Source organism: Aphis gossypii, chromosome 3 (assembly GCF_020184175.1).
Source record: "Aphis gossypii isolate Hap1 chromosome 3, ASM2018417v2, whole genome shotgun sequence".
Lineage (NCBI taxonomy): Eukaryota > Metazoa > Arthropoda > Insecta > Hemiptera > Aphididae > Aphis > Aphis gossypii.
In genome coordinates this window covers 15,353,277-15,371,671 of record NC_065532.1, presented here as the reverse complement: position 1 = coordinate 15,371,671, position 18,395 = coordinate 15,353,277, and the positions used below count along the sequence as shown (strand labels likewise).

The window sequence follows — 18,395 nt, the reverse complement described above, 5'->3', positions numbered from 1 at the left end:
ATGACTATATACCTATAAGTTGTACAGTTATTGATTATTGTTAAATACACGATACGGGTACAGGACGGCCCACCTTTGGTGAAGTGCCCTCCTGTAGCACCGTGATACCAATACAAAAAAAAAAGTTTATTTTATCTTAAACTTAAGGATATAATACCTACCTGATTTAAATTTCTTTTCAAGCAGTGTTTTTTTTATTAGTTGTTGATTTTCTTCTAAATGGTGGCGATGTCCTTCCAAATTCTGGCGAGAAAAACTCGAAGAACCTTTTATTTAATAATCAAACATTTTGACTTAGCATACCTATACCTAGGTACCTATAAACTATAAAAGGGGCGAACTTTATAAAATGTCTATAAATCGATCAAAAAGTCATAATATTTTAAATTATAACATATTAATATGTACAAAATAATATAGAATATGAATATTTTGATAAAACATTATGTATACAGTTATTTGTTACCTATTTAATTAAAGCAATTATTAAACAACAACAGTGGGCATGGCATTATGCGGGTCTTCGCATCAAACAGCCAATCAGCGCGGTGAAGACTTACAATACTACTTTCCTATTGGTTTTAAGTTATAACTATTATTAGATGCGTTTAACCCGTCTTAACTACTCGAGTCTCGAGATTAAGACGTCAGTGGTCGTAGTCATAGATAAAGGAAATAATGAAATATTCCTTTATCTATGGTCGTAGTTAGAACGCAGTGATCCTAACCGAACCCCGCAGGACCGTTCAAAGCATCGAGCCGTTGTCACATCTCATATACGTCGACAATAATAATAGATTCATTGTCGATTCTATACACACATTCTGAGGTGAGTCGTGGGCGATTGCTCAATTATACGCTTTAAACAATATTATTTTAATATATTATAATATATAATACATATACGTCGAAATTCAAATTTTATACAGGAGAGATACAAAACTTATTATATGTTCCATTGTTCTCTTTTCAAAATAAAGACACATATGACGTTATTATAGGAACGCGTACCTAGATATGATGTTTCGTTTTCATATCAAATAGTGAGTTTAGATACAAATAACAGTATATTTCTGTGAAAATCTGAGTGTCAAAATATTGGACATGTCATACTTTTCCAAATTACATCATAGTGTTTTAAAGTTTGTCGTTTATACTCTATATCTTAATATCTATCGATGTAATAATTGTTATTTGGTATTGAACAATGAACGCATTAAATGTCTAATTGTCACAATAGAGTAATACACACGCGACAAGTATGCATATTGTATACATATAGGCATATATTTGTACATTAGAGTTATTATTTTCGTGTTTTTGTAGTATTTAATAATGTCTGCAAAAAAGCGTAAAATTGATGATGAAAATATTGAACTTAATAGAGCTTTTAATACCTCATGGGAGATTGGCTAGGAGTTTATTTATTATTAACAAAATAAATGCTAATTAAAATATATATTTTGAATGAACTTTATTTTTGCTTTCTATATGCTCTGGCCCGCTATATAGATTTTAATTTTCTAAAAATTGGCCCTCTAGCAACTTTGAGTTGCCCATTTCTGATATAGATTATGTACTATACAATTTTAGTACTTATTATAAATCGTTAAGACTATAGATTTAGGACTTTAGGAGTATCCAATCTATAGCGGGCGAACCGGTAAAGACTAAAAATGAATGAACCGGCCAGAATTTAGCAGCCTGATGTTCCGATGTTGAACTCCAAAGATAAATTCCTATAAAAATCCTATAAGCTCACATCATATTATTAAGTTTATTTTCAGTGGTAAATTAGTCGAGTCAATAAAAAAAAATTAAATAATTTTTACTTTTGTAAACTTACAGTGAAATATAATAATAAAATGATTCTAGTTGCTCTTTTCAATCAATTATATATTATCTACCATTCCCTAAACGTCTAATGTAGGCAATGCCCAATTATATCTTAGATTCGAGCATTCAGTAGTCGTAAAATTAAAAAATTAAAAAATTGGAAATAATCAATTGGTAGGTATTTGCAAGGGCGTATTTGAGTCGAGACCATGGAGGGGGGGGGCGAAACTAATTTTTCTTTTTTCGCGTAAATAAATAAAAATATGAGTACTAAATTTAATTATTAAATCAATGTATTACATAGAAAAAATACGAGTGATGGAGGGGGGGCGAATACCTCCTTAGCCCCCCTCAAATATGCCTTGGGTATTTGGTACCACGAAGGTTAGAATAATGTAGACATTTTTCATTAATTGGTATTGCCTGCATTATTTAATATTTATATATCTATTCATTATCCTTACGAGTAATGGACTGTAATATAATATAATGTTTTGTTTGGATCAGATTAGGTAGGTACTCTGTTCACTTCAGTGAATCTAAAATTAGCTGCAAGCAATAGGTATATAGAGTCTAAACTAGACTATTGTCTAGTTGTCTATAGACAACTATAGTCATAACTCATAAGTATAGAAGGGTTCTTAAAGCAAAATATTGTTATAATATTTTCTAAAACTTTCTAAATAAAACAACTGGTTGTTGTATACAGTTAGACAAAGTCATAAATTTAACACGTTTATATGATAATAATTAAAGTATTATATTATTATATATATTTAATTTATTAAAATTATTAAATCACCATAGAAGTCATACAACATTACTAGAAATAAAGATTTGTAATCAATTAAAACAATTTATTTTCGAAATAATTATTTTATTATAAGTAAACAATAATAATTTCAATATAATCAATAACAAAAATATTTATCAGGTAACTTAGTATGATTACTTTGCTCGATAAAACAAAAAGCGGCAGTAGTACTCAACAAAAATTAACACTACCTAATTGTAAGGACAATGCAAGTATGCAAAATTAACGTAAAAATTGTGAGGAATATTAATACTGAAATAATAACAATCCAGTCTTTAATTGTTGTTTGTTATAGATTGTTTTACAATAAATTGTGCAAAAAGCTGAACATATTTTATATGTAACATACATGATGGGTATTAGTTAAAATTAAAACAATAAACAAAAAAATAAAAATAGGTTTAATGAATATAAACTTAAATAATGTACCTACGTACTAATAGGAGTTAGACAAACAAACAAAACAATATTTTAAACATAGTAAGACAGAACGAGATCTATGCGCGTAAATAAAAATAAAATAAATGCAAAAAAATAGTATCACATATCCATTCGTTAATAGTAATAATTATGATGTTAAATTATTTAGAATCACAGACTTAATATTTAGTAATTGGGGGTTTTTTTTTTTAATTGCTTTTAATTTCAAATACCCTTAAAAAAGTGCACTTTTATATTAATATTTGTTAAGTTAATGAAAAGAATATTATGTATACATTATATTTAGGACAAATGTAAATGTTGAGTAGTGGAACAAATTGTCAAAAAAAAAAAAAAAAAACCATATGACATACAGGTGAAAAACCTGTACTCATTATATCTAATACATATGATTAGTAATTGTAAAAAAAAAAAATATTTTTAACATATTGTATTGGTTAGGATATTTTATAAATAACAATAAAAACATATGCTAAAATATCATAATACATGCACTTTGACTCATGCATTAGTTTTGAAAAAAAAAACAAACAATATAATCAATACGAATATAATAAGCGTCACCATTTCCCTTTCACTTTAGTAAAATTATTTACTATATTATAATTATTCTGAGTTTATGTTGAATAATTCAATTTTATTAGTTGTCAAATATTATACTTATACACTTTAGTCGCTAGTATGAAAAAATTAATAAATGGTGAATAATTTTTAGTTAACATTTATTATTTTTCAGAATGTATAAAGAGAGTGTCTATAGTGGTTTGTTGTTAGTTCATTAATTACATGATTATAAGTAAACAAAATTTATTTGAGAAAAAAAAATTTCGGTCAAAAGTTTTTAATTATAGTTAGTTAACTTACTTCAAAATTCATTCATTGTTTTTAAATTATAAACCACATTTATTAATAAACTTATGAGTGTAATTGAAGATAAAAAAAAACCAATTTAAATATCTCTTTAAATTCATTAATAAAATAAGGCAATATGATAATCTAGAAGTGACAGAAAGAAACAACAAATCAATATAAAGCAGCGTTCTCTTATGAAATCATACATAATTAATACTGTAATTAAGTAATAGGTTTTTCTGATTATGAATATGTTATTAAGAAAATAGAGAACTTAAATAAAACTTGTCTGTACATGTTATTGAAAAATGTGAAGACCAAAGACTTAAATATACTAATTTTGGTATGTATTTATGGTTATTATTTTTCAGTTTGTTTAAGTTAAATAAGATGTTTTTAAATGAGAATAATGATGAAAAAACCACAATTATCTATTGGGTTAAGTTAAATTAATAAGCATTCCAGTTGCGCGTCGACCAAAGTATTGCAAATGTTGTACCTGTTACATCAGCCATATCGTTACAGTGAGATAAGTACCTTTTCAATAAACTTCTGTACCCATGGCCAATACTAATAATTGCATTACCATCACAAGCAGCCGTCATACACGTTACCTCTTGCTCATATGGTCTAAATACAGTAATAGGCCTAGCAGTGTCTTGTTCAACTACTACAATGCAGCCCCATGCTGTGCCTAAATACAATTCATCACCTACTGCACAAATACTGGTGATCTGAAAAAATGTTTTTTATTACGGTTAGTCTTTCATTAAACTAATACTAGTTATATAAATAAATATATATTACTTGACATTTTCCTGGACTTAATCGTTCTTCTATACTAATAGATTTTAAACTTTCCGAACATGGTATTAGTTTTGAACAATCCAATTTATTCATGATCTTTCTGGTTACTACATCCCATTGATAAACAATACAACCTGTATAGTTATAAATGTAATATTATTGTAGATCATACAACTCTATTATCATATACTATATTATAAGTTTATTACTAACCCGGATGCACATAAGACCATACTAAATTATGACCACGAGAAGCACTTAAAGACATTACTTGCGTGTCCAAACCTGTGTTGTCAAAATGTTGAAGAACTTCATAATTTATTGCCACATTTTGTTTAATAGTGTATACAGATATTCGGCCTTGGTTTTCTCCACACCATAGTTCACAAGTCCTAATTTAATTACACATTATAGAAACAATATACAAAATATATAGTATTTTATTAACATACTTATTACTATCAACAGCTATAAAATCAAACAAAACGGTAGAACTGCCAAGTTCACTCATCACAAAACTTCCTTCTCCCATGGTTGGAGCCAGAGGAGACATATCACTTCTTACAAGAAATATTCTTCCATTTTCTAAACCTACTGCAACCCTATGCCTATCTTTCAGTGTCACTATGCGCTTAACTCCAACTTCTTGGTCTGTAATAAGTTTGTAGCTAAACATGTACTTGCTATCATTACTCCTAAAAATAATATTTATTTATTAATTATAATAAATTTTAGTTATTATAAAATATATACTTACGAGTAAGCGTGAATTTGTCCTTCTGCGTCCCCTAACCAAACACTATGATTGTCTACAGTACAAATGGCTGTAATTTTATGTGAAACATTTGTACTTCTATAGTGAAACCAATTTGTGATACTAAATGCCAATCTATCAAGTTTTCCATTAGAACAAGGTAACCATATTTCATCACCGTTATTCTCGTTATCTTCACCTACAAAATACAAACATATAACATTAATTTAATAAAATTAGATATCAACCAGAAACCTATGTAACTTTTTATTAAATGTATTACATTTTTTTTTTTTGTTAATTAATATATTTTATACAACTTTTTTTTGGAGAAATATTAACTTTAATAACTTATATTATAATACTTGTAAGAAAAATAAAATGTGTTATACATACTTAGTGGTAATGGTATTCGAGTACAAGAAATTACATCAGCTGAATGACTCAGTGAAACTACATCATATAAATGAGTGAATTCGGGTGCTGACACTATAGAAACAATTTGGCTAGCTGAAGGACGTTCTTTTGGACTTTGAGACCAGCATACTGCCATTAAATCAAGTAAATAACTTGGATAAGCTGTTTCCTGAGGAACAATGGTAAAATATAAAATATAAATAATACTTTTCACACATTATTTTTCTTACTCTATATGTCAATGCTGGTCGGTGTCCTTCTAATATACTTTCTTTAACAGATTCATGATTTTCAAATGGTTGATGCATTGTAATCAGTTCATAAACAAACATTCCAAATGAAAAACAGTCAACTTTTTCAGTATATTCTTCTTCACCATTATATTTTATTATTTCAGGAGCCATAAATCCTTCTGTACCACCAAAACCTTTGGTACCAGATGGTAGAGATAAACGACTAATTCCTGTTAAACAGTTGTTGGTATTAGATTTACATTCAAATTAATAATTTAAACATTATTGATGTAGGTATTAAAAAAATTAAAATAAACTAACCATAGTCTGCCATTTTAACATGAGTATTAATTGCATAAGGATCTTGAAGTGGCACAGGGATAGACCAAACAAGAACATTTTCACTTTTTAAATCTCTATATATAATTCGTTGCTGATGTAAATATTCTAATGCTTTCGCAATCTGAAAAACTATTTGTTGTAGAATATGAGGGTCAAATTTTGAACCAGATCTTCGATAGTTTCTTAAAATCTGATCCAATGCTCCCATTGGCGCAAGGTCGAGAATAAGCGCTAGTGGTTTTGTACAAACACCAATTAATGGAACAATATTTGGATGTTTCAGATTCAGCATTATATTTAATTCTTGTCTAGCACTACAATAAGATTTGCATGTATATTGAAGAGGGTCACGGTCCCATTTTGCTTGAGCTCCCTAAATGGAGAAGTCAAAACATTATATATAAATATATTTTTAAGTGTTCTGATATTTACTTACTTTATAGGCTATAACAGCAGACTGACTAGAATTAGGTCCAGGTGGTACAGGCTGAAGCATTTTAATAGCAATTTGTATACTATTACCAGGTTTTTTCCCTTTACAAACGCCTTTAAAAACAAAACCAAATGCTCCACGACCTAATAATTTACCACGTATAATATCTTGATCATTAATGACTAACTCTTCACCCAAATCCAAAAATACCTAGAAAATTTAAAAATATTTTATGATATATATATGCATACATTAATGAAAATAGAAACATACAGTATCAGGAGCAACTTGCGCTAAAGATAAATCTCCATGCTTAGGACATACAACACAAAGTTTATCCACAGATGATGCAGCTAAAATACAATCTTCTACTATCCATCCATAATGTATACTACCTTCAACTTGATTATCTGATGTTAAGGGATGACCTTCAACAGATACTTTTCTACTTGATTGTGGACTAATATCATGTCCGAAACCACTGTCTCCTCCATCAGAACCATTATAACTTTCTTGTGATTTACGCACAATGTTTTTATTGTCCAAATCTCTTTTTAAAAACTCTTTAGAAATATGGTCTATTTTACTTGTACCATCATCATCCTTCATATCAATTGAAATACTATCGGATTCAACACTTCCAGCTAAACATCTTGGACATGGAACAAGTCTAGTTACTAAACATTTTCCTTCAGATGTATGGACAAATCGAGTACCTAATGTTGGATACCAATCTTCTAGTAACACATCTATATGGTCCACTACTAAAGCCAATAATTTTGCTGCTTGTACAGGAGATGGATCTAATACAATTGCTCTGAAACCAATGTCTTCTTCATTGTTATTTTTTATTGGTCTCTTTACAATTACTGTATCTAGGGGCAAGTAAGTTTCAAGAATAGAAGATGTTTTTATTGGTACATCATACCAAGAGTTTTCTTGGAAAAGTTGAAATCTTAGATGCCTATAATTTATAGGAGAGTTACGGTGTAAAACTTCTTTCATACGAAACAATGTAATTTTATTAGCAAATTTTAATTCGATTCCAGTCTGCCATAATATCCAATCAAATTGAGTTTGAAAATCAGAACACATAAAATCTTCACCATTTACCTCTGTTGGCATAAAAAATTGTCTGATCACATGGATGATAGTATCATCTCCAAGTATGCGAGTTATTAGCCGAGACCAAAATCCTGATGGGAAATACGACATGAGTAACAAACGGCGAACTGATACTTCTGGATCTGAACGACTTGTTATGTGTTCTCCTATATCAATTGAATCGAACATTGTCTGGCTTGAAACTTTAGTTCGTAATTTATGAATTTTTGATTTCACAGGAACTTTGATAGATACTGGCTGTGCTCTTTGACTATACATATCATCTTCTGATGGTAAAAGTGATGGTATTAATAGAGATCTACTGTCCCAAGTTAGCGCTACTTCAAATTTATTGAGCAAATTTACAATATATTCTCTAGTACAAATTGATGACTTCAATACAATTTGTAGATCATCTAGTTTCATTATACCTGATCGAGCAAAAGGATTGATTTCCCTAATTGTAACCACATGTGCTAACATATCACATAACCACTGTGGATCTAAAAAATATAGATCTTTTAATGTTGCATCATCATAATGTAATAATACACCTAATGAAAATAAAAAAATTGAACAATAAATACATTTATTACCAAAACTTATGACTTAAAACAAATAATATTCAACAAACCATTTTCATGTAAGAACAAAATAGCTTGGTTAAGTTCAGCCATATCTCGAAATGATTTATGGTACCTAGATAACATTTCAGCATTAACTGCAGTTCTAAATTGATCCAAGTTTAAAACAGGATCTAAGCCAGCTTGTCGTCTTTCAGATCCAATATGGCTAACAATGTCTTCTAATGCTAAATATGTGGCTGGGACTCTTTGTTCCAATAACAGTTCTTTGCTTCCTAAGATAAAGAAAAAGTCTAACTGTTAGTAATGCATAGAATACTAGAGTCTATAGAACTTAAAAACCCAATAATTTAAAAAAAAATAATATAATATAGTAATAGTTATGGTTTAAATAATTGTATGTTTTAATACGGATTCTTTAAATATTTATTAGGGGTGAGTAATACTTAATATTTAAATATCCAACCAAATTATTTTCTTTAAAGGTCGAGAACACTTTACATTTAATTTAGTCTAAAATTAGATATAAATAAAATTGAATAAATAATAATTTACAAAACTTATATTAAGTTTAGCCAATGGGTTGGTTTTTTAATATTTAATTTACAATATAAACAATACCTCATGTTCATTTATTTTTAAAAAGAAAAATCCTTAGAGGTTGAAAAAATTAAAAATATATAAACATTTAAGAAATTTTAAAATGGCAATATATACATTATTAACTTGAGTACAAAAGGTATTAAAGGTATATAAACATTTATAATTATTGTTTTTATATAAAACTAATCATTTTAATTTGGTTTATTTAAATTTCAATACATCAGGTCTACACATTTAAACCCAAATTCAGTTTAATACATCAAAAATATGTTACATACTTTAATATAGGTAAACAAATGTAAAATGTATTTACCAGGAGGTCTAAGACTGAAGACTGTATCATAAATAATATTACACAGAAGTTTGATATTATGCTTTGTTTTACAACTGATTTCAATTGTATCCAATACTCTAGGTAAACCATATTTTTCAGCATCTACTATATTGATAAATCGATCTCTAATTAGTTGTTGTAATTGTTCTGAAGAATATTCAGGGGACATAGTGTTAATGACATCATAGTGTGTACCAATAATTATAACTGGTGAATTTGGAGCGCGAGCCTGTTAAAAAATTACATAAGTTTTGATTTATATTAAAATGATTTATTTAAATTACTTGGATGTTAACAAGCCATTGTAAGATTTCTGCAATTCCTCGGTGACCATCTGTGATTTTCCAAACCACAATGTATAAGCTTCTTTTTGATAAAAAGTATTGATGTGTGGCATAGTATTCATTTTGACCGCCAAAGTCCCAAGTACGAAACATTACTGGCCCATATTGAGAATTACCTCTTATTTTTTTTTCATATACCCAATCACCAATATCAACACCAACTGTTGAAATATTGGTCCCTTTGTTTGTTTTTTGATTTATATTTTTATTTCCCATACGTTTTGCCCAATGCTAAAAACCAAAATGTTATTAGTTTAATATCAAAGTATATATATATATTTATGTCTTACATCCACAGGTTTCTTTTTATAATTTCCAGTGCCTTCTTGCCTAAGTTGGTCTAATAGTGATGTTTTACCAATTCCTTGAACACCAACAATCATTAACTTCATGCGAGCATATGGTTTGGCATCTTCAAGAACGGATTTCAAATAACCAATAACATCCATTGTTTTATACTTATTTGAGTCAATCATGGATTTGAGTGGTTCCTGTAGGCTACAGCCTCTGGTATTTAAATTCCACAACCGTGACAACAAACCCATTTGTGGAGGTAGTTCTGTTACATCTGGGCAAGTAAAATCAATATTAAATATTCATATTTATTTTTAAAATAACAACACTTACCTTTATTTCCACTTATGTTTAGTACAGACAAATTAATGAGTTCATTTATATTAGTAGGAATTTCTTTTAATTGATTATTACTTAAATCCAGCATGCTCAAGTTAGGGAAAATTAATTTTGATTTTGAATGTCCCAAAACTGTACCTCCTGTATCCTATAACAATTTACATATAATAAGACTTAAATATTAGCAAAAAAAGTAATATAAATACCCAGTCATCTAACTCATCGGCTGAATCGTTTGAAGCAGTAGAAAAACCATCATCATCAGTTGTCAATTGTATTCTGTTCAAACAGTTATCGGCTAACATTAAAGTTCTCAAATTTTCAAGCCTTAAATGTCGTCTATGTGAACATACACGATTTAAAATGTTTGCTCTCAATGACATTCTTCTACCTGTAAATAATTTTTAAATAAGTATTAATACATTTATACTTTTTACTTAAAAATTAAATTATTTTTAAACATACTAGTTCGTATTTTTGAAGGTACAGTTGATTTGGGAACTTGTCCAGTTTCTAATCGATAACACAATAAATTTTCTTGATCAGGTGTAGCCTCTTCTAGGTTAATTTGTGGTAAACTAGGCCAAACACATATTTTATTGTGGCTTAAGTCTAATTGTTTAAGTGAACTAGGATATGATGTTATATAACTCATTGTCCTTAAACTAAAATAATAATAATAAAAGTTGTAAAATTTAATACTAAAAATATAGTTATAAATTGAAAGTTGAAACATATATTACCAATTATATGATATGTTTAGCCGTGTTAGGTTTACAGCTAAACATGATAGTACAGGAGGTATTGAGCTAAATCTATTATGTGATAAGTTTAAAGATGATAATTGTGAACTGTTAGATTTAACTTCTGATGTATCATCAACTCTTACGATTTGTTCCATTATTTCAATAGTGCGATTCCAAACATTATGATGAATTAATGAAATACTTCTAAAATAATTATAAATGGTAAAATAAATTGAATTTAAAAGTGTTTATTAAACATACTCATCAACATCATTGACATCAATTTCTTTAACTTCATAAGCCTTATCTAATATGGGAATTCGGCCAACAGATTTTTCTCGTAAACTTCTGGCTTCATTTTCTGATTGAGCATATGGAAGTTCTTTTATCAAATTAAATGCCATATTAAGATCTTTTAGCTTAGGAGCTCGCCACATTTGAAAAGGTATAGAATGAAGTTTGTTGTTGGATAAGTCAAGTGTAGTTAATGAAGGTAATCTGAAGAGTTCTTCAGGAATTTTGTCAAGACGATTATCCTGTTGATTATAATATTTTTAAGTAATTCATAAATTTATTAATGTAATAAATATCTTTGTCATAATATACCTGCAAGTAAAGTTCTTCTAAGACATTAGCTGTATAAATAGATTTGTATAGTTTGGACATTTTTTTGCTAGTAGGAGAGGTTACTTGATGTGAGTCTTTTGGATCAGGTAATTTTTCAATTTTGTTTTGAGCCAAATTTAAATATCTGAGACTTTGTAATTGAAAAATGATAGCTGGCACTTGGGTGAGTGAATTATTTGATATATCTAATCTAGTTATTGCAAACAAAACAATTTCTCTACTTCGGGGATTCATTTTAAGTTTAGGATTGATATGAAGAGCACCATCAATCTAAAAAATAAAAATGTATTTATTAGTGTTTTTTTTTGCATTTTTTCATCATAAAAAATAAAACAATATTCTCACCAGCCACTGTGATTTTATGGATTCAAGTTTACATCTTTGACTATGCCAATTTATCATAACGGGAGTACTGGGAAATATATTACTGTAAGTTAAACTTGATAGACCACCAAATTGCGAAGCAATATTATCTGTCATTGCCTTTTTATTGATTTTGTGTTCAGGATCAGCAAAAGCTTTAGTTCCAAGTAATGTTGTAATTAAATGTTGATTTTTAGTTGACATTGCAGCAGCAAGAGCTTTACAGTCATCGTCTCTAGCACCATGTTTTAACAACAGTTCAACAATAGCCGTATCTCCTTTACTACATGCTAAAGTCAATGGAGAAGTACCAGCTTCTCGGATATCATCATCTTTTTGCTGTTTAAATAAAATTCATAAATATTTAAACTATTAAACAAAAAGAAAAAAAAACTTACTTTGTAATCAGCAGTTGGTTGTAAAGTTAATAGATTAGGATCAGCACCGTTTTCAAGTAATGCAATAACCACATCTTTAAAACCGTTTCGGACAGCAGCATGAAGAGCTGTTTCTGGAGCTTCTTCATTGCAATACACATTTACTTCCACGGGTCTTAAGTTTTTCTCATTCAAATCAATTTCTTTTGTCATACTCCCTCTGAGACGAGAAACTATTGACTGTATGCCTTCAGAAATACGACTACGTTTGGACATGTCATTATTATCATCTTTTGCAGAAAATCCATCAGCACCGCAAATCTGAAATCAAATATTTAAATATATTTCAATAATATATACATATAAATAAATCACATAATTAATTTATACCTTTACAGCTTTTACTTGGTATTTTAACAGTATATCTACAATTTTTGAGTTGCCCAATAGACAAGCCAAGTACAACACTGTTTGACCATTGACATCTTTAGTGTTTATGTCAAATGGAACGTCATATTCCCAATTATCTTTTCTATAATTAAATTTTTATGGAATTATTTATCATTCAAAATATTATAGTATTATTATAATTTAATAAATACCTTAATTTTATCAACACGTTAGGAGGATAAGGATATTTCAGCAGAAGCTCTAATACTTGAATATTTCCATTTATACATGCCGCATGAATTGGCAACCATTTTTCTACAGTAGTTTGTCGAATGAGATCAGGGAATTTCTGAAATACCATTAAATTTATTAGTTTGAAATAAAATATTTAAGTTTATAAAATATACCTTGAGAAGGATTTCAAAAACATCTTTTTTTCCTTTGAAAGCAACAACATAAAGAGGTGAATATCGAGTGATTGGATGTATTCTACCATCAGCTTTATGGTCAAGTAACATTTTTACCAAGTCTTTTTTACCCACTTCACAAGCACTAATGATTATAATAATTATAATAACAGTAATAATAAAAGATATTTATAATAATGTTAATCATTTTAAATCAATACCAGTACAACAATGTTGTGGTACCATTGGGTGCCATGTTAACAATGAATTCTTCTTTAGACCCAAGTTCTGACAAAATTGTTTTGGTAGTACTAACATCACCTCTGCAGATCGCATCTCGCAAAGCCATATGAATTGTACTTTGAGACTCTTCCCAAGAATCTTAAATAAACACACAATACAAATGAAAAACTTATACATATGGATCACAATATGGTAACTAATGTAAAAACGTGAATGTTTTATTGAATGAGGCATTTTGATACAATTAGTCAATTTACAAGAATAAATAATATTTTAGGAGGTTGTTGAGGTAATATCATAAACATTTTAAATGTTGTTATATATATATCTATATATTTAAAATTCAGGTGTCTATATAAATAATAATTAAATAAAAGCTTACCATATTGACGGGTTTCGTTAATAAAATATGCACACGCATCTATACCAGTTTCTGTTCTTAAACACTTATTTATAAATGGACCACTCGGGATTAACCAACTAAACATTTTCCTATCATTGCAAATAAGTAATATTCTACTTTAACGACGAATAATAATAGTATAGGTATATATTTTATTGCAATAATGTTTAAAACTGTGTCAAAGAAGGGAAATGTATAATAGAAATTTCCACGGCAGCATACAAACATGCCGTGACTGATACAGCGTGGACAGATACAAGGGTCCTTGTACAACGAATTAAAGCGAAAATTCCAATGACTATTATAGTACTATTGTAGTAAAAACGAAGTTCCTTTTATACTTATTAAATATTTCAACTGGAAAATATTCACACGTTCACTCCGAAATAGTTAATGCATATATAATGACATTTTTGAAATCGTTATTGACACAATTTAGTCAACAAGTAGGCAGGAGAATTGTAAGTAATCCATCGGCGGAGTATTCACAGACCACATCACGTAAAACCGGGTATCCAAAATTTTATAAATAAAAAGTATATTTAACATAAATAAACAATGTAACTTTTTTTATGTACATGGAGCATTACGACTGTGTAGGTGGCTTATGAAAATTGATTTGATCAAATAAGAAAACCATATTTGACATATCCTTCACGGGCAACTAACAACCATTGACAATTGTAATGCAATTATCGGCTTGAGGAATAATTCCGATACGGTTTTAGTTTTAACTTTTAACTCTTGACATTGATTGAGTTACATAACCATAAGAATTATAGTTACAGTTATAGTTTTGTTACGTTTAAGGCTACTGAATTTCACGAGAGTTACATAAAATTATTAAATACATTAGGTATATATCTACGTAATAATTCTTTTGTGGTAATTGTATTATTTTCATTTGATTTCACACGAAATAGGTACATAAATAGAGGACTATTATAAGAGTCCTTATTTTCCGTAGTATTCTCAAATACTGGGTACTGACAATGGTTAGTATCTTTAGTATCTAAATCTAAAATTACTACATAAATTGTAAATTTAATACAAACCATTAAAACGAAATAGTTTGCCGAGTTTCAAAATGAAGATTTATTTTGAAACAATGTGAAAATAGATTTTCCAAATAAGTTAAACAATCTGTTAGGTATTATACATCAATACAATTATAATAAATACTAAAATAAACGAGTACAGTCGAAAACAAAATACACATGATAACTATTTTTTTTTTAATTTAACAAATTTTACGCATTACTAGTTATCAAAAAAATTAATTTTTATTTTTTTTTGTAATTTAAAAATTAATAAGTGTAAAATGTGTAGATACTTTTAATTTTTAATTTTTAATTATGACGTATAGAATCGTTTTCTATAAAAAAAATTAGTTTTATAACATAGTCAATTTTTTTTTTGAGTTATTTATAGAAATTTGTAATGTTTAACGTTTTTTCTATAAATACATACGTCCTCATAATTTTTTGGTATAGTAAATTAAAGATATCGAAAAACACACATTTTTTTATAAAGTTTTATTTAAATGTACAAAAATCATTAGCAATTTTAATACCAGACATTTAATCACAAATTCATCAAAAATTGATTTTAAAGGAATTTAAAATATCAAAAATACATACCTATGTAATAATATAGTAATATAAATTAACTTTTTTTTTAAATTCATTCAATTTGAATTAAAATTGAGGTAAATTTTTTAGATTATTTTCATTTTCACTAACAATCTAAGTTAAGTAAAACGATACAAACATTTTATCTGACTGTGAACTGTGAATAATAACTATGTTAAAAAATATTTGGACTATTTTATTTTCAGGTTACGGTTTATACCGAGTAAGTATAGAAAATAAATTTATAATATAACAGAACTTGAACGACCATGTGGTTTATTATGAAATTATTATGGTTTGAATATTTAATCAGGGAAAATTCTTATGTTGAGGTAATTATATAGAGTTTGATTATTATACAAAACATTGGTTTTGAGGAACCCTCAGAAAACTTAAGATATCGAATGGAAAGATTGTATAATTTTAATAAATAAGTCTTATGATGCTTCTCAAAGACTCAAAGTTAGATTCTATAACTTACATGAGGTGTTTAAATAATAAATAATTGATAATTATTTTTTGTAACCAGTAATATTATACTTATAATAGAGACTAACTTTTTAACTTCTCTATCGTGTATCATTATATTTTATTGATAATAGAAATATTAACAAACAAAATATTTAGACTAATTATAAGTTATTTATACCTTGAACTTATTCATAACATCCAATAGTATGCTAGTTATGATACATGGTTAAATATAAATAAAATATGATATTATTGAGAACAATAATTATTATATTATATGGTAATCATAGGCGAAACTAGACAATTTTATTAGGACAGACCAAGCAACAAATATGAAAAAAAAAATTCTAAGTTTTTATATTTTATTTTAAATTCTACTAATTACTTAGTATCACGATACTATGATATCTAACCAGTATGAGATTAGGCCATGGCCTGACCCGTAGTTTCACCTATGATGGTAATAAGCTATGTTTTTGGCAAAGATGAGCTTAACATTCATTTTTCTGTATTATTAATAAAATAATAAATAAATAATTTCTAGAAACTGGTTTTAATCTTTATATTTTTATAAGTTATAATATAATGTTTAAACTTTGAAGTACATATAATTTACATTTGCGGTACCTATTTTTTTTAGGTACACAAGTTACTATTCAAGCTAAAAAAATAAAATGATGAGTAATGACTAATGAGTTATTGCATCAATGATAGTTTTTACTTAATGTGTAATAATGTAATTAGCAAAAATATTTTTAAATAAGTTCTTTTTTTAAATCAATAATTAAATTATTACCTAGGTAAATCAATTCTTGAATTATTACATAAATAGTACATGCATTTGTAGTTTTATCAGTAAAGTAATTTAATGATTTACATTAGAAGGGAAAGGTAGAAGGTAAAGTCGGTAAAGATAACTATAATGAAAAGGGCTTTATGAAATTAAGGAAATAGTAATGAAACTAGGTGAACTATTAACTCTAAAAAAATGGTGTCAGAACTCATAAGACTAGACACAATATCTTTTAGTAAGTCATCTACAAGATATTGATAGAATTTCTAAGCAATATAAATGTATAAATATGAATTTATTATTAATTTCACCTGAAGCATCCTTTAGTAATTTGCTGCATGCAGTATTTTCTGAATTAAGAGCTATATCAAGTGCTGTAAATCCATTTGAGTCTCGCAATATTAAATTTGCATTGTGATTTAAAAGTGTTTGGATGTTTTTCGGACATCCAATATGTGCACTTATGTGCAATGCTGTCTGCAATAATGAAAAAATAAATTTAGTTTAAATATATACATATTAATCTGGGATATTGACTTAACAAAAAAATGTTATGCCTTTATTTATATTTAAGTAATTTATTTATAAATTATATCACATTTTTATGAAACTGTACTTTAATAAGTATTATATACAATAAAATATTTACTACATACCCTGGATTCGCCACGAGGACCACATGGTGTATCTACAAGAGCTAAAATTATAAAAGTATAAAATTATTTTCCAATAAGAAACCAGCATTGATCAAATTATGAATTATTACCACCAGCATTGAGTAATATTTCCAGACAACCAGAACCTTCATTGGAGCATGCAGCATGAAGAGCAGTGCGGCCCCAAGAATCTCGGCTGTTGATGAATTTTTTATGCTCGTCGTCTTTGAGGAGGTCTGTCAAGAAGTCTACATTGTCCCATAATGCAACCTACATAATTTAGAATATGGTTAAGAAATCAAAATGGGGTTAGGCGCTGGTCGTTAGGATCGCGAATTGTTGATGTCAGCATACCTGGTGCAAAAGTCGACCAGGAAAATCCTCGTCTTCGGCCATAATTTTGAGACACCGATTAAAAATATGGAATACCTCACAGTGAACATTTCACGAATTGACATATTTTATCGAGCAGCTTACCTCGGAAAAGAGGCATTTTATTATTTACATTTACATCACAGGTTCACTAGCACGCACACCTGTGCCAACAACAAAAATCGTCAAACATCGTACAGTACGAAAAGCTGTTAAACGGCAAGAGGTCATAATTTTATAATATTAATACCTATAATTCTGGAATATTGAAAAATTGAAATAATTTGTTATCAATTTACTGTTAATCACATTATCAATAAGTCGACATGAATGAAGTTAGATTCGATTTCATTGGACTGTTACATAGCTACGAGTTATTGAGTTT

At 28.1% G+C, this 18,395-nt stretch overlaps 1 protein-coding gene across 1 annotated transcript; it reads right to left on the bottom strand.

The window, feature by feature from the left end:
- Nucleotides 1-3,045: 3,045 nt before the first annotated feature.
- On the bottom strand, nt 3,046-18,294 carry LOC114122672 (leucine-rich repeat serine/threonine-protein kinase 1). Its single transcript, XM_027985408.2, has 30 exons — nt 17,993-18,294; nt 17,749-17,908; nt 17,639-17,679; nt 17,294-17,459; nt 13,663-13,822; nt 13,442-13,586; nt 13,247-13,383; nt 13,035-13,176; nt 12,666-12,965; nt 12,250-12,606; nt 11,884-12,174; nt 11,539-11,813; nt 11,275-11,481; nt 10,997-11,196; nt 10,738-10,922; nt 10,526-10,679; nt 10,189-10,466; nt 9,839-10,129; nt 9,534-9,783; nt 8,668-8,892; nt 7,203-8,587; nt 6,933-7,139; nt 6,476-6,869; nt 6,152-6,384; nt 5,901-6,090; nt 5,508-5,703; nt 5,203-5,445; nt 4,964-5,142; nt 4,751-4,884; nt 3,046-4,677 (listed from the first exon to the last, which is right to left on the bottom strand). The coding sequence occupies exons 1-30, from the start codon at nt 18,032-18,034 to the stop codon at nt 4,393-4,395; spliced, it is 7,452 nt and encodes a 2,483-aa protein (XP_027841209.2). The 5' UTR covers nt 18,035-18,294; the 3' UTR covers nt 3,046-4,392.
- Nucleotides 18,295-18,395: the final 101 nt, after the last annotated feature.